The 17,532-nt window shown below is 39.3% G+C and overlaps 1 protein-coding gene across 3 annotated transcripts in view; it reads right to left on the reverse strand.

Annotated features, from left to right (window-relative positions):
• ADAM22 (ADAM metallopeptidase domain 22) overlaps positions 1-17,532 on the reverse strand; it is a 126,658-nt gene that overhangs the window by 9,198 nt on the left and 99,928 nt on the right. Inside the window, exons 24-31 of one of the 3 annotated variants that reach the window (XM_031614366.2) lie at positions 17,157-17,265; positions 16,145-16,235; positions 14,987-15,004; positions 12,107-12,301; positions 9,845-9,945; positions 9,271-9,337; positions 6,191-6,301; positions 3,993-4,079 (exon numbers count right to left, since the gene is read on the reverse strand). In XM_031614366.2, coding sequence (XP_031470226.1) covers positions 3,993-4,079; positions 6,191-6,301; positions 9,271-9,337; positions 9,845-9,945; positions 12,107-12,301; positions 14,987-15,004; positions 16,145-16,235; positions 17,157-17,265 — 779 coding nt within the window. The remainder of the gene's footprint in view (positions 1-3,992; positions 4,080-6,190; positions 6,302-9,270; positions 9,338-9,844; positions 9,946-12,106; positions 12,302-14,986; positions 15,005-16,144; positions 16,236-17,156; positions 17,266-17,532) is intronic. The other 2 variants (XM_090142841.1, XM_090142840.1) reach the window with 2 other exon arrangements.

The following is a 17,532-nucleotide window of genomic DNA, read 5'->3' on the forward strand; positions in this document are numbered from 1 at the left end:
CCTGGTCACACAATAAGATGTCTTGTAACCCACAAGTGTCATTTCAGCCAAACTCAACGCAGTGGCTCTGACAGATCCAAACTGTTGATAAGCTGTGTTTCATTCTGTTTCATAGTCTAAAATAAGTTAATGAAATTCACTTAAAAGTCAGCTCAGTGAAAGCATTTCAAAATTGTATACATCAGCCTGACCTGACATCTGCTTACACAGGGCAGCTCTGTGTAGAATGTTAGCAACATAAATTAGCCTACGTTAGGAAGTTGCAGTCTCCTAAAACCACTGATGTGGTGAAGCATTTCAGCATTTTAATGCAGTTCCTTCTGGGAAACAGCCACATGTCAGGTTTCTTCAATGGAAGAAGCACAGTAAGGGGTAAGGAGAGGCTCAGCCCTAGGGTAGCTGCAGGAGAGCTAGAGGCTTTGCCTGGAGCCCTCATCCCAAACACTGCCCAGCTGTGCTCCCTAAGTTAGCGTGTATATGCTTTAATGGACTCTTCTGCCTAATTACTGAAATGAAATCCTAAGAGAAAGGGTCTCCGACCAACAGCAGAGGAGCAAGGCTCAGCTCCAGCTGCACATCCCACTGCCAAAACCTTTTTGATCTGAGATGACCATTTTTCTTATAGATAATCCATCTAAATAAATGTTTTCATTGCAACTTTTTTATTTTTAAATATTCCTGAAGATTTTAACTTACCCATAAATATTTGCAAGAATTCAAAAGTAGGCAGTGCCTACAAAGAGATGAGAGGACACCTTCTCATCTCTTTGGTCTATAATTGTATATACGAGCACTGCATTTGGGGATTCTGATAGTTCATTTTCTGAGACTGCTGTAGTTCCTGAGTCTTTTAAGATGCCCCAGATTGCCAGCAACAGCTGCCCCTTGAACAATGCTGAAAGTAGGAAGCGGTTTCCCACCCAGGATTATCACTGGGATTACACAGCTAAGGTCTGGCATGTAAAATCAACATCTAGCTGAGACTTTGTGCAGGAAAATGAGAGTTTTTGAGCTCTTCCTTTCTTATAGAAGAGACTCTCACAGTTGGGAGCTTTCTAGCAACAGAGCTACTATTGTTATTATTAATAAAAAGTAATTATATGAATATTCCCATTAGACCAAAAAAATTTAATAACTCTTTAAATTTAATAACTAGGGCACCAGATGTCAGGGAAGCAATTTTAGATTTATATGGATACTTATTGTTTTTTTTAAGCTGATTGAGAAAGTTTTTTTGGTACCTTCTGTCTCTATTTTCTGAAAATGTGCAAATTTTCTCGGAATTGTAGGAACTGCTTTTGGTTTTTCCTGAGTCTACTTCAGGTTCACCTACAACAGCACCAGTCATCAAGATATTCACAAAATTACAGGAAACAAGCAAAAGAGCAGTATTCCTTTCAGACCTCCTTAAAGGAAAAGATGAATCAAAGATTCAGAACAAAAAATACCTCCAGGCTGATGACCTGATGTGAGAGCCTTAGGCTGTGATTCCTAAAATGAAGATCAGCTGGACAGCTTGACTTCAGCCTGACTTTCTGGTTTTCTAAACAAGATTCGTTGGTTTTTTTTTTGTGAATTATTTCTAAGATCAAAACCCAACTGTGTGACGTGCTGACACGCAGCTCTAAGGAACAGTAAATTCCTACCAACAACAGTTTAACCAAGATCATGCCTGAGTTCTGGGAGCACCATGCGGTGTAATCTCTCAAAAGCCCATGGCAACTCATCTCAGGAGATTTGACCCTTTGCCTTCTATAATATCCCTGCAGAACAATTCTCTACGGTTACCCTCAGTTAATTAGGACACAGGTTTCTAAATTTACTCTAGCTTCTCTCCCATTTCTGAAGTTAATGCTGCAGGCAGTCATTAGTAAGTTTCTGTGGAGCAAAATTGTTAATTTAGGTTTCATCTCCGCTGATACAGAGCCCTAAGAACTCACATGGGTCAGCTTAATCCTCATCTACACACACAAAAATGTTTGTTTTATCTCAAATGCAATTAGAAATGTGAATGATTCACTGCAACTGGGAAAACCCTCAGGGCTAGGGTATGCTCCCATCAGTTTAACCTGGTTACTAAATCAAAAAATACTGATGCTAAAAAATGAAAACCGAATTAGGAGTATGCACCCAGGAATTTGAACCTGTTTAGCTAAATTGATTAAAGTAACATATTTTAAGCTTCCTGTCTTTATATTCCAGCACCATCTTTGCCTATTGCAGCCAGAGGGCTTCAGCTATGAACACCCCAAGAGGCAGCAGGGAGGTGAGGTCACGGTGGAAGGCTGACTGCCTTGCCTCAATAGCACAGATCCAGAGGGCATTCTCAGAAAAAGGTTTCCTTCTTGCTCATAAACACAGACTTCATTCCTAGCGTGAGCTTGCCTAATTTCACCTTCCAGTGAATGCTGATCATTATCAGTACTGATCTAACTGCCCATCAAGGTTTTGGTCCATGTGCAGATACGTGGATTTTATGATCAACTAAGCACTTAACTGCTCCATAAAACCAAACAGCTTGAGGTCCTGAAGGCTCTTCTAAGGTTTATCTGGGTTACGTGCCTAAATTTCCTTCACTCTTGAACAAGCTTCATGAACTGCAGGCACCGGAACCGGACCTCACTGCTAACACCACCAATGATTAAACCACTGGGCTCAGAATCACCTGCTCAAGTGTCCGAGCACCTGACCTGATCGATGCTGATGAGCAAAACCACAAAATCCTCCCTGAAACCTGGAACTCCTGCATCACGGATTGCTACTCAGGGCTGGCAGGGTTAAATTCACCTCACTTGACCTGATGGCTTTTTGGAACACTTCTCTGCAACTTCCTCTGCAGTTTAACAACCTCTTGAAAGCAAATGTAAATGGTATATAAAAATGACTATTCTAAGCTCTTGTAGACTTCAAGGGATTATCAGTTCTAAAAGTGACTAAACTCCCAAGTTGCTATTTAATACCTTCCAGTGTAACTATCAGAATAAAAGTGTTTCATTAACATCTTGCACTACAACCACATCACGATTTTCCCCAAATAAACACCAGACATAATGAATGTTTCTGCCCTTTTGCACTATTAGTAGGTCCACTCCTGTGTCATAATTACCCTTAAATTTCTATTTATTCATTCTTACCATCCTTCACCATTTTGGCTAAAAATTGCACTCCCTATTCTTTGCATCTCTATAATTCTTGCTTGAGCCTCCTGTTTGATAGCTTACAGTGTTTTACATCCTTTGTCACAAATTGTCTTCCCTGTGCTAGCTGGTTTTTTTTCAGCTGACATAGACTGCTCACTCAGTGGCAGGATTACATCTTTGGGAACACAGACTTGTGATTGTGTAGAGCAGGAAGGCTAGCCTCATGCACAATTCTTCTCTTTAACTTGGAAGGCATTGAATATGCATTTTCCTTTCCAAAACAAGGGATTTTGGGAATAGAACCCTACACTCACTTGTAACAGATTCATTAGTTGTTTGATAAGCAGAGCACAGAGTATATTCTCATACGTTTATTTATCCAATCACAACACTAATTATTTCATTGTATGGTGAGGGTAAAATACCACTATTTTTTTTTTTTCATTTAAATTTTAGTATGCACTATATAAGACAGTGGGTAGAGTGAATGTGTTACGTTTGCTTCAGTAAATTAAATTCTATTTAAGTTAATACTACATTATTAGTGATAAATACATCTCATGCCCATAAACACTACTTGGCATAAAATGATGAGAAAGCTACTACAAGCTACAGATGATGGTGGGAATGCATGCACTACACACACCCTTTTCAATGGCTTCATTAAAACATTCAGTAAAAGAATTGTAAATTGCACATGAAGCCAAAAACAGACATCAAAATGCAGCAAAAGAAGAGGGGCCCTTTGCACCTACAGTAACTTGTATTGATTTATACAAGGTAGGAGTCCCAAGATATTTGTATATGCTGGAACAGCTCTTAAAAAAGATATAGAATTAATTTACAAAATACCTAAAGTATGGTCCTTCAGTGTTTTTATTCACATCTTCTACCCACTTAGCTACATTATATTCTCTTTTGAACCATGGGTTTAAATACCTGCAGAAAGCAATGGAAGGAACAGAGAAAGCAGAAGAACAAGAATAGAAAATCTGAGAACACACAGCACAAGCTTAGCAAGGATGTCTTCATCCCCAAAATGCAAGTGAATATGGCAAATCAATCAGTATGGATGTAGGGTGAGGACTAGGTAATGTGTACAACTGCATGAGAAAATCTGAACTACAACAAGACTGGCATGTTTGGTTTATCTGGAAATTCTATGAAAGGATACATCACTCATTTTCTCTCCTAAGGGCAAAATTCACTCCTAGACAGAGGGCCAGCATTAAGCTCATGTTTTCAACTCCACTCATGATCTCAAAATAAGGCTGAAGGGGCATTTGAACTCCAGTCCTACAGTTCTGCCCAGTTGCAGACACAGGTTTGTACCCATCTAGAGCAAATTGCAAGACAGTGGCAAAATGAGTACAGAAACTTGGCTTGGCCCTTCAACAGGAATGAATTTCAGCCTCAGTATGTTGAAAGGCTTGACTTGCTTGCCAATGCGGTGGCAGTTTTTGCATTTAAGTGCAAATAAACATTTGATTTTACTATTGTTTCCTGTGATAGGAAAGCTTTCAAGGAGGTGGGCTGCAGGGCTATCTCCCATTTTACAGAAGCAACCTTGATACCAAAACCACCCTTTTTAGTAAAACATGCCTGAGCTACATACTCATATTAGCTACATGAATACTAGAAATAAAGATGGTGTTTAATTAGTTGACAATAATGTTACTAGCAAAGAAGATAACTTTTTTGACTGGTTTTTCTTAACCCCCAGTACCAAGTTAAGGGAATTTCTCCCCCTTCATAACATTAAGAAAAGAAGGGCAGCATAGGAGCAGCAACCTTTCTGGTCCAATTTAAATCTGGTTTTGCTGTATAAGAATGGCAACAGTTTCACAGTTATCTGTAACCACCACCTTCATTTAATGGAGATTAGCACACTCTGAAACAGGAAATAACTTGTAACCAAGGGTAAGGGGGAAAAAAGAATCTTTTTGAGTTAGTTGTGGTACCTGGGGTCAGTTCTCACCATCCTTATGAAAGGGATTCCATTGACCTCGCACATGGGAACAGGCCTGACAAGGGACTGCTCAGGTGGGGTTTGGTGGGGCCACACCGTGCCCTTTAAACCTGCCCATATTTCAGACCACGTCAGAGACAAAAGCAGCGGCACTTTTTGACTGCTTAGGCCTCCTTTTTGGCTCTGGAACTTCTCCCCACCCCGCACAAGCGCAGCCACAGCTTTCCAAACGTTCTCGCCCTCAGCCACAAGTGCTCGCTTCTAAGTAGCTTCCTCAGCTCGCTTACTGATAAGGAATCAGGAGTGCTTCATGCTTTCCAGCTCTGCCTTTTAGGGAAAGAAAATGTCAAAAAAAAGGTAGCAGAGCACAAGAACTGCAAGTGGAGCCACAGGCTGATACCAGCATCATCAGGAACTAAAAGGTTTGGGTTTTAGCATTAACTATGTGTGACTACTTATGTTCTTGGAAAACAACATCATGGCAGTACTTTTGACTTGATTTTTTCATTTGAAAGGTTTCTTCTGGTAACCATGAAACACTCCAAGTCTGGCTCCCTGCATTAGAAAACCAAGTGTAGGGTGGTATCAAAGCATGCAGCGGTCGCACCGCCGTGTGGCAGGGTTCCCTGTTCCAGCTGTACCACAGGCTATCGCTCACCACCCCAATCTGTCTGTTACAGAAGTGTTGAACTCAGGTAACTCACAGACCACTAAGTGGGAGCCTGAGAGATCCCATTAGTAAGCTCTCAGGCTGATCTTCCTGGCCACATCATTGTGAGGGCCAAAATCCGCAATTCCTTTGAGTGAGAAGTTCCCCTTGAAAACCAAGGTGTTCTTACACATAAGCCTACAGCTCAACCAACAGCTCCATTTGGCTTGCAGCACAACATGCATCAGTGCAAAGACCTGGGCTGGGGATACTGGTACCCTCAGGCTGGGAGGAGGAAGGCCAGGTAGCGGCAGCAGGAGCACCTCTAAGCAGTCACCGCGTCTAGCCACAGTGGCACTGGGGGATACTGAGGGAAAGGGACTGTCAGGGGGTAGAATGGCAGCCCAGAGCGCAAGGGCAGGTGAGACTGACCTGTGATTCTGGCTCCCTGTTTGGGGGGGGTCAGAGCCCTCTGGGCTTATGCCTTGGGACGGGGTTGGGTGGGCGAGAGAAAGCCCAGGCTCAGATGCATGGGTTACCCTGCTGCAAAAACACAATATATAATAGAGAGTCTAAGCCAAAAATGTTTGCATCAGTTATAACAACGAGGAAGATAAACGCTTATAGGAAAAGCAGTGCAAACTAAGAGAGAGCAGAACTGCTATTTGGCAAAGCACACATTTCCTGGGACTGTTTTAACACATGCTCCCAGTTAAAATTCAGCTTATTCAGAAAACTTCCACTGTCTTTCTTGGATATCTCTAATTGGTTTTATCAGGCCATTTATGAAAAAGCTGCAGAAACATTTAGCCTTTTGGCATTGCTTCTGTGTGAACTGAACCACTTGCCTTTACTGAAGAATTCTGCTTTTAAAACATCTAGAAACAAACTAACACATCCCAAAAGAGCTTTAGCAGTCTGCAGAGAGATACTCCCAAAGCAGACGCCCTGTGCCATGGATCTGCTGTGCACAAAGGAATGCACAGAGGTGTCATCAGGACATGTTTCAGGAACAGTCGCTTGCAGCTCCTCTGTCAGTGCTGTTCATGAGGGCTGCACAGCCCAGGCCTTACTCAGTGCTTAAAAAATGTCATTTAAATGACCAATGGCACATTTCTCTGTTATCTGATGCTGTATACAAAAAACCTTTGTGCACAGTATGTGCAATTGCTGCAGACCGATGAATATGTCAGATACTTTTGTAAGCAAGTGTATTAGTCCGCATCTGAACATAAAAAAAAAAATCGGCACAAGGTATGGATGAATGCAGTCTTCTAATGGGAGATCTATTTTTCTCTGATACTAACAAAAGACCAGCAGCATTCCCCCCTATTTTCTGTATCAGTAAGTATTCTTTGGACCTGCAGGGGTCACATAGGTGGGCTTTCTGTTTCAAAACAGATTTTAAGATTACTCTGTGTTTCCCAGAAAAGGTAAGAAGGTAAATTTGGGGAAAACCACCACATATTCTGAGGCATCCTCAAAGCAGCTGATGTGTTTATTTATTTATTTATGAATATGTTGGCCACAGTTAGACTTTTCTCTGTCAATTTTCCCTTCTCTCAGAGCACGCTATCTCACTGACCAGACTGCTGTGTGCCTTGGGCAGTTCTCTCTCTCTGTTCCCCACTGAATCTCACAGCACATCGTTGGCACAGTGAGAACTCTGCAAGTGACAGGTTTGCCAAGGAGACTCAGACAGTCTCATGCAATCCAAGACAGGCCCCATCAGAAGGGGCCTCATGTCTCTGCAAGACAGAACATGCAGTGCTACATCTCTAGCTGGGGTAGCACCAGGGGCTGCTGCTGAGGTGAGAGGAACAGAGAGAAGAGGAAGAACAGCTGAGAATTAGGTGGGAATTTAGAAGCACCTTTGAAAAAAGAAACAAAAAACAATGGCATTGGGAAAAAGATTTCTAACACACACTGTCTACTCAATTATTTTGTGTGCTAAAGATCTTGGAGCAAATGTATAGCAGGTGAGCAGCACAGAGGAAAAAATATGCCCATTAGAGGTTGTGGGTTTTTTTTGCTTTTACTGAAAACTATATTCTTCCCACACAATTTTGTTCACTCTGGGATAAAAAGAGCTGCTCTGATCTTATTTTTTATGAATCAAATCCAGCTCTGGTTTGCACCTCTGCCAAGCAATAGAATAATAACATAATTAATTTAACCATATTGTTTTTATAAATCTCGTTTGAGAATTCAATTAGAAAATGAAGAAAAGCACAGGACAGGCTTCTAAAGAAGAACTTGCAATCTCATTTTGGCCAGATTAATTTCACTTTTATCAAACTGTCTCATGCAAGGAGAAAAGAAAACGAGGAAAACAACACTCCTTTAAGGGCTTATCAGCACTAAAACCAAGAGCACAGGGGCACTTGATAAACTTCTCCAAAGGGCCTGGGGCTAATATTTCTGGTTCCATGTGACCATTTTGGCCATGTAATGTGATAATTACTTTGCGCATCAAACTATTATTTCTGTAATTTGGAAGACAGAATCTTCTGCATGAACGTTTCTAAGCCTACTTGATTCAAGAAAGTTCACTGCGGGTGGAAGAAAAATTTCAGAACAAACTTAACTTCCCAGATTGCAGAAAATAGGGCTCAGAGAGGTGATAGCAGTATTAGTTCCAGCAGGGTTGGTATCGAGCCCGCTTGCCCATACAGGTGCAAAGTTAGTACCAATGGTATGAGAAAGGGCACTGTCATTGCCATCAAGGCCACAGAGGGGTCATTCCTGTGGGGTCTAAGTGCTGTAAAAGCCAGCCAGTGCTTCACACGCCTAGAGATGATATTTCCAGCCGTTCCCCATTCAGTCATGAAAGAAGCCTGAACCAGTAGGATTAAGTAAAAGGCTCTTTCCCCGTGGGAAGCACTGAATTCATGGGCTCTTCAGTAAATGTAACTAACACATCAATATAGAACACAATGTAAGTCATGCTGTAGGGGTCTGTGGATTAGACATATGGTAAGGACTGCCACGGCTTACTCAAGACTGGTTCTTTCAGTTTTTGCTAGCTTACAACAATGAACTACAGGATACTCTTAAAGAAGATACCTCCCCTAAAGACTGCAGGCAGGTTTGCAGAGATATGAATCGCTAACTCTGCAATGGTCCAACCCAAGGTGAAGACAAGGGTAGGAGATGAGTTATCAGAAATTCAGTATTGAACCAGGATACACTCAGCAATGGCAGTTTACTGTAGATTAAGGGCTGTAGTGATGGTGCAGGCTGCCACCATCACTGGGAATTGCTATGGGTATGACTGTGAGGATGCCTGCATAAAAAAGAAAATTGATAGTTAACTTTTTAAAGAATACATAAAAAGAGGTTGAAATACATTAGCCAAACCATTACCAGATCAGCCATTATCAGTCAGCAATCAGAATGGGCCACAGGGCAAAAATGCTTCTGTCTACTTTTCAGTATTCTTTGACTTGGTCTACAAAACAGAAGTATGAAAACTGTACTTTTGGGCTTTGCTGTTGTAAATTCAGACTTACTCAGTTGAATTAGACCGTGGCCTAAATCTTTTGCCTCTGACTTTCTTTCTGTTTCCTCCTATATTACCTGAAAGAAATCAAAGGATAAACACAGATGGTAAAATATCTTGAAACAAACTACATTCCATTCCAAACTGTATATTCTCTTTGCATCCCCAACAAGTCACTAGCTATGACCATTTAAAAGCCATACGTCAGACTCTTTTGAATTATGTCAGACTGGGAAAACTTGACATTTAGGTGATCTTCCACTACTTTCTGTTGCAACTGTACAGAGCTGAAAACTATTTAGTTTCAGCATTCACTTGAAAAAAAATCAAGATAAAAATCATGAAAGTTGGCAAAAATGAATGGACCTCTTGATCTCTTTCATGTTGACTCACATTGGAGAAATAGCAGAAATTAGATCCAATTTCTATGTGATAAAGCTTGTGTGGGGCACTGCTAAATCCTAACTCCAAGTTAACAATAGGCAGAATAATTTTAAGGAGTCATGCTGCTCTCCTAAGATTACCTAAGCATTCAGAGAGAAGCAATGGCTTCCACTGTGACCAGTACAAAGGTTCACACTTACCTTGCCAAGAATTACTCCTAGGCCTCCCATTTTCACAAATGTCTGAAATATGCTTTGTGTCTGGGATCCTTTCACTCCAGGAATGAGATAATCCATTTGACCTGGAATAGGAGGGCTCAGATGCAGTTACTGTTACGGGTGTTGCCTCAACACAAATGGTAGCTTAGCTGTTCAGAGACAGCCACATTGCCAAAGTCAGTGTCATAACACAGCCTAAGGTCTGTCTGCACTAGCAAAACAGGTCAGAATAGATGGCTTATTTCTTAAGAAGAAGCTTTGCTTAAAAGATGTATTTCTGTGCTTTGTAAAACTCTGAACACTCTTGTGTTTTTCCATCTCTGCTCTCCTTGCAGTGCAAGCATCTGACAGATGCTCTTCAGTTTCCAGAAGATAAGGCTAATCACAGGCACAGTGAAATAAGCCCAGGGCTTTATTAATTCAAACTTACATGAAACATGAAAGATCTGAGAACTGACAGATCCACTGAGAGATTTGGTAATCATTTTCTCCTCCTAAGCATCTTCAGGTCCAGGAGTGGCTTGCTATGTACTGCCTTTGGTGTTTGCTATTTCACAACAACAAGAATTATTATAAATTTATATGTTTAAATCTTTGAATGCCTGTAAATACTAACTAATGCTTCACAGGTTTTTCCAGAAAGGAAAAGCCCAGGAGGCTGATATCTCAGTCATGTGAACACCTGTGAAGAGATGCCATCGATGTTTCCACCCAGAGCAAATCACAGCCCACTTGAAATGTAGGAAATAGTCCCTAGGCATTGAAATGGTAGCACTATGACAGGTCCAGCACAATGTTAATGGAATATTTTTCAGGCTTGCTTTTTTGGACTTGACAGTGGCACAATGTATCTGAACTGGTGGCAGGCAACAAAAAACCTCTCTAGTACAGACAGACCTTAGAAATCATTAGCTTTTCAGAACAAATAATAAACAAAACACATGAAAGAAATGGAGTATGAAACAAAGATGCAGGACAAAAGAAGAAACACCTTGAATGACATTCATTTAAAAACAAGTATTTTTCTTAACTGGAATGCAAGCCTGCTTACACAAACCTATACAAAAATCTGCTTCTCCAAGACTTTTTTTCAAAATTTCAAAATACCCACACGAGAAAAGATTCTCCAACACAAACACTGTATCATTTAAAATTAATTTTTGCTCCTGGAAACAAGTAACAACTCATAAATCTAAAAAGCTGATTTTAAAAATTGGAAATAATTAATTACATACTACCACTGTTTTCTTAATAACATATTTATTAGACCAGATGGAATTAAGTTGCATATAGTTTCAAGCTGGTATACCCAATGGCACTGCAAATGTACCCCTTCCATATATTTCTCTTTACTTTCTTCAAAAATACCACAAAGAGAATGGCTTTGTCAACTGCACAGTGAGCTACTGACTGCTCACTGAGTCGAGAACTGAGATTGCAGTTTACTTATGAAGCAGCTCAAGAGTGTCTATCCCTGAAAGGACATTCACAGCTTTTTTTTAATTGTTTTAAAGTGCTGGCCGAAGATTTTCTTAATTAAAGCATCTCTGACTACAAAGGGACTTGAAACATCATAACCTCGGGACCTCAGCAATTACAGAGGACTCACAATGTTTTTTAATCAATTTTCCATTTTTAAATACTTATTTTCTTTTGTAAATAATCAGAGCAATAGCAGAATAAGTGAAATCTGAACAGTGGAAAAATCTAATGCCCTCTTTGGTTACTCATAGCAGCAAGAAACTACAGAGAGTCTTTGCGGAATCATTTTTTAAGATAACTCTTGGCAGCCGTTTAGTACATTAGTTCAATAAGTGAAAGTGGGATAAAACGTAAGGACCATCATCCTTACTATGAGACAGCAAGGATAGTATTCAGAAATCTAGGTCAACTTAGTGAATTAATCACACCAGTAAATAAAGGTATAAAAACAATTTACATTTATTATTGAAGCAAGACAGCGTTCCTTTTCTTTGATTACATGACAAAGATGATAAAAAGTGTGGGTTTTTTTTAATTTAAATATTTGTTATTCAGCAATTATTACTGTTGGCTACTTGAAAGCAATTTTCAAGCAGGAAAATGATGAAAATTGGACTGCCCAAATTTGGTTTCCATTGGAAAACATGTTTATTCTGGTCTAATTGTAATAATTAGTAGCTCAGGTGTGTGAGAAAAATCAGTAATCAAAGCACAAAGGATGCTAACCGTAACATTCCACAAAGAAAGAAGAAAGAATCAAACCTGCTGCAAAACAATGAAATGTTCTGACTAATGGAATAATGGGTGATGGAACAGGTAGAAATCTGAAAATGCGACAGAAAAGCAGACCTCTTCTTAGAACTAGATGCAGAGTTTGTGCTGACTCCAGGAGGCATGTCGCTATAGAAAGAGTCGGCCTCTCCGGGCTTTTTTACATAATCTCCCTGGGGTATTTGTCTGAAGCATAACAAACATCAGAGAGTCAGAGAACGTGGCAGGCATGAGTACACAGACAAATGCACACAAATATCAGTTTTAAGGAAAGAGACAAAGATCATGATCCCTGAGGAAACCTGTTAAACACATACATTCATCTATAAGAAATAATTCAACTGCCCAAGAGAAAACTTCTGCATATTTCTGATAGTTCAGGAAAGGCAATGATGTGGTTTTAGGAGGGAAAAGCAAGGAGCACTTCACTGATAAACTCTGATCACCGTTTTTAAAGTTGGTGGTTCTTGGGATGGTGGATACCTAAGCTCAGACATTTCAAGGTCTCATTGTGCGGGTTGTGAAAGGCACTCCAGGCAGAACGCACGCCTGAGTCAAAGAGGAGTTCAGGAAAAGTGAAAGTGTTTTTCCCTCTGCATGATTACTGAGATAGATGCCTTCTTTTCAGTTTTTGTGACTGCTACTGAATTCAAAAATAACAATAATGAGTTGTGTAAACTTCAGGAGGAAAAAGATCTCCGTTCGCTAATTATCCTCATGTGTGGAGGAATTTACGCCAGCATCAGAGCTTCTCAGCTGCTACTGATCACCGCAACAGATTCAGTCTGCCAAGACATATAAAAGTAATGCCATACAAATTTCAGAACAGTTCAGCCTTTTCTAGTGCCAGATGTGTGGTTTTGGTGCACAAAACAATACATTAGGAAGTCTCAATCAAGTTATGCCACTCTTGTTCAGGCAGTAAATTCATTGCCAGCTGAAAAACTCCAATCTAAATATTCCAGTTACTGTTCCACCAAGCCAGAAAATACAAATTGCTCATCTGAAAGCTGGCTACATCATAATACCAGCAGTTTAATTATCCCTGCACTGTCCAAGGATTCTTGGCTTCAGTTTTCCCCTATCAAGATGCACATTTTTCAGAAGATTGATTCATACTTAGGTTATGTCCAACTCCAGACTGGAACTGATCTCTCATCATCCCAGATTTGAATTTATAATGGTCCTGAAGTATTTGAAATATGTAATCACTAACGTAGCACAGTACTTGCATGTTATTTCTCTAACAGTTCTTGAGTTCCCATTCCTCAGCTACTACATCTTTTCAGTACTGACAGAGTATGCACAGTTCTGCTCCCCAGGGCTCCTCTAGCAAAGTGCTCTCTCACTGCCTGGTCAGAAATAGCTGCTCCCATACTGCCACCTTATCCCACCTGACAGAATCCTTGCTAATTCACTCCTTTTGTGACTTTCCAGTTCATTGTTTCACTTGGCACTATCAAATACTATTCCTTTAGTAATGCTTCCTTAAGTAATATCTCAATGGCTTGTTTTCATTTTTATTTAAGGACTAACAACAATTTAAAAAAAAAAAAAGACACTGAGGTGGATGCCTGTTTTTAACACTTGTGGAGCACTCTGTGTACATAGCCAAAATAATTCTATTTAGAATAGCTAGTTCTACAGAATAGTTCTACAAACTTCATTTTCTTCATGAAATATCTCCACCCCTCCATCATCTCCAAAAGCTGCAACCTATGCTGGTTTCTCTCCGTTCTTGCCCACAGACACAACTGCAAACTGACCACATCCTTAGGAAATATGAAAAACATTACACTCTCTAGCATTCCAGTGCTATTGCACAGAAGTTAGTCTCTTCCCATACTTTGAGGTCCCCTCTGTCCTCTGCCAACACACAGAGTAACTCAAAGGCTATGCATGTGTTTGTGGATGCAACATTCACTACTCAGCACCACCAAACTCCCAAATTTTTCCTTCCTTGTGCCTGGTGACATTTCCTACCTGCCAGTCCAACCATAATGCCTGCTTTGACTTCTTCTAGTCACTGTTTCTGTCTCCTCTCTGACCTTGTTGTGCACAAATAACATAAATCTACCAGCACTTGGCAGAGTTTTTCTGCTTTTTGTATTTTAAGCCTGGCAGAGAAAGCACTACACAGGCAGAGGATGAGAAGAACAAGCACAACAGGTACCAGCAACACACAAAGCAACAGCTTGGATCAGGGCCTGGTAACACAGGCAGAAAACAGGAGAATTTGAGGAAATGTTCCATCTGCAGAGGTCTGTGAGAAGCAGCAGATCTCCTTCCCAGATTGGTTTGCAAAGCAGATGATGGTGATCTTCTGGGAGCTGAACCCCAAATCACTGTTTGGGTTTTGGCCACCAGCTTGAAGTGTGAAAGCTGAGGCCTCTGCTGAAGCTGGTGCCATGATTTGGCTACAAATACATCAGCAGGATGGCTGTAGGGAATGGGCTCTCCTTTTGCACACCAATTTAATTGCACAGTACTTTGCATTAACTGCAAAGAAGCTCTGGAAATGAATTTGTCTCAGAAGGCTCCTGAATATCATGTGAATATTAATTATTCAATCCTCTGCCTCTCAAGGACAATTTCATCCCTAATAGCAGATTTTCAGCCTTTTACTGGAAATACTCTCCTGTTTTCCTAAAATGCTCTAAGAAGTAAACATTACTTTTGCTAATGAGTCCAGTGAAATTGAGATTTCAAGCAATGTGCACAGAATCAATATCAATTTAATATATTCAAGTAAATATTTTAAAAAATATGATAATTTATCACCCCTATATTTTCTTTGCAGCATATAAATGAGCAAGAAAAGATATTTTCAGAATTTTCTAGAAAATACATTCCATTACTTTTATCACATACCTCTGTCTTCTGTAGTTTCTTTCCATAAAAAGAGAAGAGAAAGAAATATGTTTACATTATCAGTATGCAGGTACACAAAGACAGTAAAACATATACAGAGTGAAATTTTTGCTCAAAATTTTTCAACAAAATCTAATTCTGAAATAAAAATCATCATAAACAAGAATAAACAAGGAAAAACACTCATGTTGATGGATGAAGTCAGCGCTGAGCTGGAAGTCCCCTTCATGGCAATTTTAAGTCTATTTACTGTGGTGCTGCTGATGAATGGCACTTTTGCCCTCCACTTCCAAAAGTGGATCTCTCTGGCTAACCTCCAAACTAGCCCTTAACTTTTGGAGCTCAACTTTTGGTACTCAACACAGAAGCTCAGATTTTCAAATACCTCCAGCAGCTAACGTTGAATTATCACGATAGCGTAACCTGTCTTTTTACTATCCTAATCCTCTGAGCTTTTTTTTCCAAAGGCCTCTTTCTTTATGTATTCCTAGCTGCAAACACCGGTGGCCAAATAGGCACCTGACTTTTTGTAATATATGCAAAAGAACTACACTTTTCTGGTTTTAGAAGAAATTCACAGAAGGAGAAATACTGAAAAAGAGCAGTCAGATTAAAACAACCCACTTTGACCTTCAGTGAGCAGAACACTTACAGTTCTACATCAGGAAAGAACTCACAACTTACTTACACATTGCAGGTCTTTCTCACAAAAAAAATATGTTTGTATTGATTCAGAGTTAAGCTGACTGAAGACAAATATTCATTTAAGGAAACCTATGGTTAGATACTTTACTGTCTGAAGGCAAATCTTTCTAAATTTATTCTGTCATTAGGAAAGACTAGTAAATGAATCAGACTGTTATCTGGCATTTCCTTAGTTAGATGCAGTAAAATTACAATCTGGCCATTTCCAATAATAAAAGAAATAGCAAACAAAAGAATAAAAAAAAACCTGGACCAAGCCCTCCAAAAGCAAAATCACACATACATATAAGAATTCTTTGAGAAATGCTAACACTACAAAAAATGATACTGTACAAATACAATCAAATCTGGATTTCTTTAGATGATGTTTGAATTGTTTCTATCATAATGTAGCCAATTATCAGCTTAAATAAGCATATTTTAACTAAATTAAGAAGAATACAATTGACTTACTTGTAACCCCACGCAGTTATCCCTAAAACGAGAGCCAATACTAAAATGGTGCCAGCAATAGCCCCTATTATTATGTTTGTGCTAACAACACCTAGAAACACAAGAAAGGCAAATATGCAGTTTCAGGATAAAATATACAAGAACAGTAAATTCACCATCTTTCAAAAATCTGCTTGAACAACTTGCAGTAGGATGAGTAATTGTAACCAGCAATACCATCTTGAAGTATAACATGGACATAAAAAGCTCTTTTGTACATCAAATTTGACTTCTATCTGTTTCATATAACTGAATGCTTGCTACTTGGAAAAGTTGTGCCAGGTATACCAATATAATGTCATCAATATTAAGCTACTATATTGCAACCGTATTACCTGTCCAGTAAACAAATGCTTACATTGGAATAAAAGGGACTTTATGTCTTTGTTTAAAACTTCTCCATTGCTGAATAAACTAAAAAGACCAGAAATGACATTCTGGAAGACAGTAAAAATGCCCCACAGAGAAATTTCTAATGACTATATAAAACATTTACACCCTCATTTTTCTCCAATTTATCTTCCTCTTGTATGCAAGCGTCAAGAGGAACAAAACTCACTCAAAAAAATGTAAAAGACTAAAATTTTGTGTCAACAATCTGCGTATTTGCCACGTAATAAAAAACTGACTCTACAAAAAAAAAATGAAACATGAAAGAAACTATATCTTTCCACCAGGATAAAAAACAAGTAAATTTTTGTTTGACCTAACCTATCAATCACTTAATCAGGCCGCTGAAATGTCTGGGGCAAGCAAGGTACAACTAGATGCACTGGTGACAGTCACAAGTGCTGCACCAAATACTTCTGAGTGGCACTGACAGTGAGTGCTTCTGCTGAACAAGAAAGGGAATGAGGTTCCTACCGGTGCGTCGTGTTGCATGCTGGCTGGAAGAGTCAGCTATTTTTGCTTAATGAAACTTCCTCAAATCCAAGCTTTACTAATAATTGGTAAAAAAAATTATACTACATACCTCTGTTGATGGCGTCTTTATAAAAAAATACATCATCTTTGATTCGAGAACTGCAGTCATCTCCTCCCCAAAATCGGTCACAGACACACTTTATTTCATTGCTACAAACCTGTAGCCAAAAGTGCCGTTCAGAATAAAATAGTAGAATTAATCTATTCTTATAATTAAACTACAGAATAGGTACAGTTAGATAGTACCAACTTTAATTGCCTGCAAAATTTTGCATAACGTTTTTAATATACAGCAATTTTTAATTTATGTATTAGATATAAATATATTAAATGCATCATTACACTTAATATATGTATTATACTGTAATATATTATGTAATATATCACATAGTGGGATATACCGAGTACATTAATACATTTTTAAT

This window comes from Phasianus colchicus, chromosome 6 (genome assembly GCF_987193195.1).
Source record: "Phasianus colchicus chromosome 6, bPhaCol1.hap1.1, whole genome shotgun sequence".
Classification (NCBI taxonomy): Eukaryota; Metazoa; Chordata; class Aves; order Galliformes; family Phasianidae; genus Phasianus; species Phasianus colchicus.